The sequence below is a fragment of the Carlito syrichta genome, unplaced genomic scaffold (assembly GCF_000164805.1).
Source record: "Carlito syrichta isolate Samal-C Ts95f unplaced genomic scaffold, Tarsius_syrichta-2.0.1 Scaffold305222, whole genome shotgun sequence".
Taxonomy (NCBI): Eukaryota; Metazoa; Chordata; class Mammalia; order Primates; family Tarsiidae; genus Carlito; species Carlito syrichta.
The window spans coordinates 138655-148533 of record NW_007249318.1 but is presented as its reverse complement, the minus strand read 5'-3'; the positions used below and the strand labels follow the sequence as shown (position 1 = coordinate 148533).

Below are 9879 nucleotides of genomic sequence, written 5' to 3'. Positions count from 1 at the left end.
GGTCTCGAACCCACGGGCTCAGGCAATCCACTCAGCTCAGCCTCCCAAAGGCGCGGGATTACAGGCTGAGCCACCCAGCCCGGCTCATAGTGGATTCTTATGCACGTTCTCCACGTATGCTGCGTGCTAGCTGGATGTCTTTTGGCATAATTGTAACACGTTTGGCATGGATAGCACACAGGCTGGTGTCAAAAATGCCAACTAGATAGGCCTCAATTGCCTCCTGTAAAGCACCAATAGCTGCGCTCTGAAAGCGCAGATCTGTTTTGAAGTTCTGAGCAATTTCTCGCACCAGACGCTGGAAAGGAAGTTTGCAAATCAGAAGTTCAGTGGACTTCTGAAAATATCTAATTTCACGGAGAGCCACAGTACCAGGCCTGTAATGATGAGGTTTCTTCACCCCTCCAGTAGAGGGCGCACTATTGTGAGTGGCTTTTGTAGCCAGTTGCTTCCTGGGTGCTTTACCACTGATGGATTTGCAGGTAATCTGCTTTGTACCGGTCATGGTATAAAGATCTCCTTACTTAACCTCCTTCTCCTTCACCTGGAGCTTGGTGAGCTAGAGGGGCACTGGAGTTAAAGAGCAACGGCTAAAAAATATATACATATATATATATTTTGTTGTTGTTGTTGTTATTTGTTTTTGTTTTGAGTTGGAGCCTCACTCTGTTGCCCAGGCTGGAGTGGACTGGCACACTTACTGCCACCCCAGCGTCGGCCTACTGGCCTCCGGTGATCCTTCCACCTCAGCCTTCCAAGTAGCCAGAACTACAGGCCTGCGCTACTGCACCGGGCTAATTTTTGATTTATTGTAGAGACAAAATCTCGCCAGGTTGTCTGGGCTGGTCTCAAACCCGCAGGCTCAGGCAATTCACTCGCCTTGGCATCCCAAAGTACTGGGATTACAGACTAAACCACCGAGCCCGGCCCAAAAATATTTTAAATGGCAGTTTGACAATGTACTATACAAATAATGTATCATTATTTATTGAATTATCCCCTTATTATCAGTAAGGCTATGATAAGCTTTAGGATGAAAGTAATCAAAACCTACTCAAGCTAGCTTAAGGACAAAATATAAAGCTGTTAAAAGGATACTGGAGTGTTTCACAGAATACGAGGTAGGAATACAGAAAGTGACTGGAATGTGCAAGGAATGCTTCAGAGAATATTTTGTCTCTGTCTCTTATCTCTGCTTCTCTCCATGTCTCTGCCCCATTCTTCTCTCCCCACAGATTGGCCTCTCTGTTTTTTAGTTCGTCTAGAGGATAATAGCCCTGATACAATTCCTGAATTTTTACACATCTTCCATTCAAGATATCAGTCCAAACTAAACTGGAATTCCTAAGTGAAAAAGACAAGTATAATTGACCTTGTTTGGTCAGGTGTCTTCCCCAGTCCAACCAACAGTGGTCAGTGGATCAAGATTCCACTTTTGAGGCTGGAATAAGGAAGGCACTGATGTGAATAGGTCCTGCTATTCTCAGAGAAGGGTGAATTGTTGTGAGCTGGGAAGATACTCCAAAAGGTGTCTACTATGGCCTCCATTTGTCAATTTCCCTTCTCAGAATGGACAGGTAAGTGAAATCATTAGACCAAATGATGTGAGCATTTTATTTATTTTTTATTTTTGTAAAGTAGGATTTATTGAGAGGACAGAAAAGCTCCCACAGTGGGAGAGGACCTGAAGGGGTTGCCTGATATGAGCATTTTAAGGCCAACTGCTTTCCAACCTATATTTCACCTGCAGTGCCTGGGAGTTCCTGCTTGTCCGCACCCTTCTAACTCTGAGGAAATGGAAGACCTGACATTTTGCTAATTTGAAAGGGAAATGGTGACACCTCATAGTTGTTTTAACTTGCATTTTTAAAACCACTAGTGAAACTAAGCATTTTCTCAGATTGTTTGTGACTGGTGCTTCTTATGGACAAGGTAAAGTCATACATGACTTCTTTTTATCTCCTTGTAAAGATTCTCCCCAATAGGGCTGAGAAATCAGGCTTTTTGAGAGGACAGATTAATGAATGGTGCTACTGGAGCTGTTGTTCTAGTATCTATATTTCTTCCAGGCTGTCCACGCCTGTTCTCCAGCCACTGCTATTGTTTGCCCCTCGGTCCTCCACCCCGCCACCAATTCTTCCAGTCTGAGATCTCATCCTCCCTAGGAATCTTAACTGTCTTTGGGCAATCCAGGCCTCATAGCTCTGTCCTCTGGAAAACAGTACTTGTAGAGAACATCCAGAAGTCTCCATTAACAGGAATCAACATGGCACCAGTCTATACTGTAGCACAGAAGCTGGGCATTTACATGTGGTACCAGAACCATCAGCTGCCTGGAGAACTTTACCTGTGCTGATGCTGTGGATGGAGCATGCAACCATGCAGACCAAAGTTTCATTCCCCTGCCCTGTATCTCTCCATGAAGTTCTACTCACTCCACCCACAGCCTCCAGTATTCAATTTGATCATTGCACATGGTATACTGTGTTGTCATTGTCTATCTCCCCCCAAAAGTATCAACTCTTTGAGAACAAAGACTTGTCTTGTTTACCTCTGTGTCTTCAGTTCTAGGAAACTCCTCTGCTACACTTGCTCGACTAACACTTCTTCAGGCCCATGTAGATTAGTTCCCTGGCTGGGGAAAATAAAAAAATAGAGACAATAGGTAAAGTCGAGGCCCAAAATGAACCATCTAAAAAGCTAAAGAACAAGAAAATTTTTGACTGATAACTGAATTTACAAGGCTTATGGTGAAGGGAACCTAACATTTTCTAAGTGTTTAATAAGTACTAGACATCTGTCTTAGTAAATACACTTTCACTCACCTGATTTCTCTCCACTGTAGGGAAGATGGTAGCCAGCAGCCCCAAGCTTACATTATCGCAGATAAGGAGGACTTAATCAAACAGGAGAACTTAAAGGCCCTTTAAGATATCTGAATCAGCCAGGCTCGGTGGCTCAGTCTATAATCCCTCCCCTTTGGGAGGCTGAGGTGAGTGGATTGCCTGAGCCTGCAGGTTCAAGACCCGCCTGGGCAGCTAGACCTCATCTCTACAATAAATCAAAAAGTCAGCCGGGCGTGGTGGCGCACGCCTGTAATTACGGCTACTTGTAAGGCTGAGGCGGAAGGATCGCTGGAGCCCAGCAGGTTGAGGCTGCGGTGGCTGGGAGCGGCCACTGCACTCCAGTCTGGGTGACAGAGTGAGACTCCAACTCAAAAAAAAAAAAGATATCTGAATCCATCTACTTAGGGCACAAGAAGGCAGTCCATATAGCATGGTTAGTGTGTTAGAGGCAAGGCTCCCATGATCGGCAATGACTTCAATGCTTTGTAGCTGTGTATACATTCTCTCACAGTATATGGATTAAGCCAAGAAAGAATTAGCTCTACTGATTAGCTCTACTTTGGTTATATGCCTCCTGTGGACCAACTACTGCTCCAGGTAGATGGAATACCATGACAGACAGGCAATGTTGAGTTATGTGTCTCATGACAAGAGAGGCAAGTTGTTACCCAAAGAAGTGGGGTAGAAAAGCTTGGTGGAAACAGGTGCAGTGACTCATACTTTTAATCCCAGCACTTTAGGAGGCCGAGACAGGAGGATTAATTGAGGCCAGGAGTTCAAAAGTATCTTGGGCAACTTAGGGAGACCTCATCTCAAATGAATTAATGAACAAATAAATAAGTAAATAAATAAAAGCTTGTTGGGCAGCAAACAGCATTAGTTTACACAGCTACAAAATATCGAAGCCACCAGCGGGACACCCCTTCCCCATGGGGGGGTGCCCCCAACCATGTGTTGGGACCTAGGACCGGTACAGAGAGTCCCTCCTCCTGCGACATGGGTAGCTGCCAGAAAGGCGGCCCCCCTCGCCCGTCATGCACTGCACGTTCGTGGGGAGCCTGGTGCTAAACCATTAGTATACGACCTGCTTCTGGGTCAGGGTTTCGTTCAGAGCAGAGCAGCTCCCTTGCGGCAATCTATTGAAAGTCAGCCCTAGACAAGGGCTTGTAAAATAGAAAGGAAAGAATAAAAAATTAAAAAGTATTGAAGCCGTTGTCTATCATGGGAGCCTGTCTTCCAATACTCCAACCATTATATTATATGGACTGTTTCTTGTGCCCTGAGGAAATGAATGCCTATATCTTAAAAGGGCCTTTTCAGCTTTCTGTTTGAGAGAGAACATGCTCTTTGAGCCAAGTCTTGAATACTGGAACTCATTTGAAACAACCCAGAGAACTAAACAGCCCATTTGGGTGGATTTGCTCCCTCTACTAGGTCTTCAGAGCAGATATTAGAACAGACAGTAAATTTTAGGCCCAGACAGAATCCTTATCAGTCCCCAAGCCTCTGGGGTTGTTTTGAGACCAAAACACAGTTGCAGTCCACTTATTTGACCTCTTAATGTCCTTTACTAAATGATGACCATTTAAACTCACTACTTTCTAGCCATTTTCTTCACTCACATTTTATTTTGTCTGATTTTTGTTTTGTTGTGTTTTGTTTTTGAGTCAGAGTCTCGCTCCGTCCCCAGTGCAGTGGCACAATCATGACTCACCACAGCCTCACTCGACCTCCTGGGCTCGGGCAATCCTTCTGCCTCAGCCTCCTGAGTAGCTGGTACTACAGGTGCATGCCACCACATCCAGCTAATTTTTAAAATTTTTGTAGAAATGAGTTCTCACTATATTGCCCAGGCTGGTCTTGAGCTCCTAGGCTTAAGCAATCCTCCTGCACTGACCTCCCAAAGTGCTAGGACTATAGGTGTGAACCACCGTGCCCAGCCCTCCACTCGCATATTTTAAGACTCTTTCCATTGAAATGCATCAATTTCTTCAAAAATAATTTTCGAAGCCGGGCTCGGTGGCTCAGCCTGTAATCCCGCGCCTTTGGGAGGCTGAGGTGAGTGGATTGCCTAAGCCCGCGGGTTCGAGACCCGCCTGGGCAGTGAGACCTCATCTCTACAATAAATCAAAAAATCAGCCGGGCGTGGTAGCACGCGCCTGTAATTCCGGCTACTCGAAAGGCTGAGGCGGAAGGATCGCCGGAGCCCAGCAGGTCGAGGCTGCGGTGGCCAGGAGCGGCCATTGCACTCCAGTCTGGGTGACAGAGTGAGACTCCAAATCAAAAAAAATAATAATAATAATTTTCTAAACACCTGCCATGTACAAGCCCAATGGGGTTTCTCTTTCAAAGCTGCCCTGTAATCCTGGATCTGGGAGAAATTAGAAGAGCAAATTGCTCAGACAAGCCTACTCTTGGACTGGCATAAAGATTGAGCACATCTCTAAATAGATGATTGGGATAAATAGATGATTGATGGTCCAACCAGACATAGCCCAGGCTAGAGCCTAAAGATCACATTTCTAAACATAAACAAGGGAAGCAGGAACAGGAAACAGGGAAAGCAAAGAGAAGTGAGGACAGGAGTGGTATATTACAGCTCAAAAACTGGAGCTAACAGCCAAGATCAGAAACCCTTGTCTATGATTTACAGGATCCAGATAACGATTTTCCAATCCTTTATCTCAGGAGGCCTAGATTGGTCAGGCAAAGCTTCCTGGATAGTCTCTGTTCAATGCCAGTCTTAGCTGAAGCAGGGCCAAGTCACAAAATAAACTGTTTGGATGAAGACAGAAACTTATCTATGCTATCCTGGGACCCAGCACAGCAGCCAGCCTGAGCAGATGCACACTCCATGTTCAGGAAGTCCACTAACTACATTGGCCATACAGGAAGCAATCATCCTCACTGTAACAATGCTGTATGTTTGCACAGACAGAAACAGTTTATGAGACCCTTTAACTGTTACCACATTTGAGTCTCATTAGGGCCCTTTGGGGACAGTGTCATATTCATTTTATAGATGAAGAGATGTAAACTTAAAGGTTAAGTGATTTTCCTGTGGTCATATGTTAGTGACACAGCAGGAGCTGGAATTTAGGTTGTCTATCTCCAAAGTCAGAAAATTTTTGTCTCATCTGTTTCCTTTCCTAAATTGGTATCCTTGGTGCTTTCTGCCTGGAAACGTATAGAAGTCTTCTGGAAGACACATCGCGTCTTCACTAGACTGGAGTTCAGTCTCTTTCTTTCTCTCTCTCTCTCTCTTTCTCTCGTTCTTCTTCCCCCCAATCGCTGATGCCGTCTCCACCTTTGGGGTACCCTGAACCCAGCTGGAGCTGGTCTCCGGCAGTGAGTGACTCATCAATGTTCTGTGTCCCTCTCTGGTCACTCTCCCTTTTGCTCTCTTGACTCTCAGTAGGATCAGCATCCTTCCTGCTGAGATTCAAACCTACCAACCACCTTCCTAACTCAGGCTCTTAAACATGCCATCCCTCTCTCTGGAAGGCTCATCTCCTTGTAGAAATCTTCCCTGACCACCAAAGGGTCCTTCTACTTCTTCCTTCTCCTACAAAGTGTCCTACCTTGTTAACTACTTCTTTGCAGCCCTTATCCTCACCAAACATGATGTGATGTACGTCTGCTTCTCACACTAGAATAGAGGTTCCCAGAGACAAGATCTTTGTCTTTGAGTCGCTATAAGGCCCAGCACATAAAACACTGTCTGAGAATACAAGGAGTGAGTAAATGATTGTTGAATGAATGAATAAATGAACCAATGAGAGAAGTCTGTGAAATTATTGTTCTGTAGAACATAGAGAATTGTCACCAAAGCAGTGACATCAGCATCACCTGGACCCTTGTTAGAAATGCAAATTCTTGGCCATTGCCTTGCTAGACTCTGGTGTGGCCATGTACTTTTTAAGCCATAGCTGTCGCTATGTTTCCTGGCTTTGGTCCCCTCCCCAACTTGGGGAGGTGAATCTCCTCTCTCCCTTCTCTCTCTCTAATTTACTTTTAAATAATAAAAAAAAAAGTCTTCTGGAAAAATAGAGGTTCCATTCATTGGACCATGTAGAGCCTAGGAAACTGATTGTCCTCAAGCAGGTCCTCAACTCAGGTGCTTGATGCTGTTCCTGCCAATTCACCCAAGGAAACTTGTATGAGCTAGGACAGAGGGAACTTGGGAGCAGAAGGCCTTAAGAGACATCCAGATGTGTTGGAAACCTTGCCCAGTGTATGCAGTTGGACCTGGTTCAGCTTGGACAGAAAGAAGGAAAGCAGAAGTACCTCTAGGACTCCTCCATCAGAATCAGAGTATATGCCCCTTACTCCCAGCAAGAAACCTGAATGCTCTTAATTTCTGGGTATGAAAATAACACCTTTCTTCTAGAAAGTTCTTGGATTACTAAAAATATTAATTCTAATTTGTGGGAGAATAAATGAATTAGACTGTCCATCTGCATTTCCTTATATTTTTTCTCTCCCACCATTCAGTGAGCTTAGTACCTCTGAGAAGAAACGACATGACAGACCAAAAAAGTCATTTCTTAACTTTTGAGAGTTAAAACCTAAGGTTGCAGGTACACATAATAGAAGAGCAAGCTTCATATGGCTAAAACTGGCTTAGTATGTGGAGATCGGGGAGAAGAGTTGAAGAGAAGCAAAGAGAATGGAGTCAAGATTGAGCCTGGACTTGACTGATAAGGTGTGGTTATAGCAGAAACCTCAGTTTTGGAGGCAATGCAAGCACAAAGTAAACCCTGGCATTCTTTACAAGGCAGAGGCTACAAGGGCAGCAAACTCCAGTGTGAAAATGGCTGGATAGTGTCCCTAGGCAAATGAGTCTGTGGTCTCCTCACAGAGCTTCCTGATCCCCTGTGTTTCAAGATTCCTGTGCTCCCAAGAGTGACATGAAGTGGCAACACATTATAGAAAATTCCACCAACATTGTTGGGACCCCAGCAAATTACAAAATCCATGAAATGATCATGGGTTCCTGAATTGAGTGTGAAGATAGTCTGAGAGAACCAGGGTAACCGGAATGATAAATGATTCAACAGTAATCCTCATGACTTCTCAAATAGAAAACAACATATGCACAACGTTCTTTTCTTTTTCTTTGTCTTTTTTTTTTTTAGTTGGATTCTCACTCTTGTCACCCAGGCTGAAGTGCAGTGGCATGCTCACGGCCACCACAGCCTCGACCTGCTGGGCTTAAGCGAAGCTATCCTTCCAACTCAGTCTTCCAAGTAACTGGAACTATAGATGCATGCCACCACACCCAGCTAGTTGTCTAGGCTGGAGTGCAGTGGCATGCTCACGGCTACTGTAGCCTCAACCTGCTGGACACAGGCGATCCCTCCACCTCAGCCTTCCAAGTAGCTGGAACTACAGGCATGTGTCACAATGCCTGGCTAATTTTTTTATTTATTGTAGAGATGAGGTCTCGCCAAGTTGCCCAGGTTGGTTTCGAACCTGTGAGCTCAGGCAATCCTCCCAAAGTGCTGAGATTATAGGCGTGAACCACTGTGCCCAGCCCAGTTTAGTTTTCTGTTTTTCTGTTTTCTATTTCATTGATTTATGCTGTTTTTATTTCCTTTCCTCTGTTTACTTTGGATTTAATCTGTTTTTATTTTTCTACTTTCTTTTTTTTTGAATTGGAGTTTCACTCCATCACCCAGGCTAGAGTGTATTGGTATGCTCACAGCCACCCCAGCATCAATCTGCTGAGCTCAGGCGATCCTTTGGCCTCAGTCTTCCAAATAGCCAGAACTACAGGTGCGCGCTACCATGCCTAGCTTACTTTTTGATTTATTGTAGAGACGAGGTCTCACCAAGTTGCCCAGGCTGGTCTCAAACCCATGGCCTCAGGCAATCTACTCACCTTGGCCTCTCAAAGTACTGGGATTATAGGTTGAGCCACCAAGCCTAGCCTAAGTTATCTTTTTAAAGTATAATATCCATTAAAACAAAATATTGCCAGGCATGGTGGCTCATGCATGTAATCTCAGCACTTTGGAAGGCTGAGATGGGAGGATTGCTTGAGGCCAGAAGTGTGAAACCTCATCTCTACAAAAAAATTAGCCAGGTGTGGTGGCACATGCCTGTAGTCCAGCTACTTGGGAGGCTGAGACAGAAGAATCACCTGACCCTAGGAGATGGAAGCTGCAGGGAGCTGCAAGTGTATCACTGCACTCCAGCCTAAGCGACAGAATGAGACTCCAACTCAAAAAAAAAAAAAAAAAAAAAAAAAAAAAATATATATATATATATATATACACATATATGTGGAAATTATTAGACTTAGAATTATATCTTCAAATTACTGTTTCACTATATATTAAAGCGAGGTGTTTTATTTTTGGCGGGGTGCAGTGACTCATGCCTGCAATGCCAGCACTTTGTGAGGTCGAGGTAGGAGGATTGCTTGAGCGCAGGAATTTGAGACCAGACTGGACAAATAGTGTGACATTGTCTCTATAAAAATATCAAAAAATTAGCTGGGTGTGGTGGTGTGCACACATAGTCCCAGCTACTCAGGAGGCTGAGAAGGGAGGATTGCTTGAGCCCAGGACTTCGAGGCTGCAGTGAGCCATTATTTCACCACTGCACTCCAGTTTGGGTAACAGGGTGAGACTGCAAATTAAAAAAAAAACAAAACGATTTTAAAGTATTAATTGCCCAGGGTGGTGCACATCTGTTGTCCCAGCTACCTGGGAAGCTGAGGTGGAAGGATCACCTAAGCCTGGAAGGTTAAGGGTGCAGTGAGCTGTGATTGTGCCAGTGCACTTCAGTACGGGCAACAAAGTGAGATCTCCACTCAAAAAAAGGTATTGTTTATGTAATATTTATAACATCTTTTAATTTTATAGCTTGTTTTATATATAATTTACACAAAAATAAATAAACATAACCGAACTTGGTGGCTCAACCTGTAATCCCGCGCCTTTGGGAGGCTGAGGTGAGTGGATTGCCTGAGCCCACGGGTTCGAGACCCTCCTGGGCAGCGAGACCTCATCTCTACAATAAATCA

General features: G+C 44.5%; 1 protein-coding gene across 1 annotated transcript; it reads right to left on the bottom strand.

Annotated features, from left to right (window-relative positions):
- Positions 1-85: 85 nt before the first annotated feature.
- On the bottom strand, positions 86-585 carry LOC103263697 (histone H3.3C-like). Its single transcript, XM_008061370.2, has one exon. The coding sequence runs from the start codon at positions 503-505 to the stop codon at positions 98-100; it is 408 nt and encodes a 135-aa protein (XP_008059561.1). The 5' UTR covers positions 506-585; the 3' UTR covers positions 86-97.
- Positions 586-9879: the final 9294 nt, after the last annotated feature.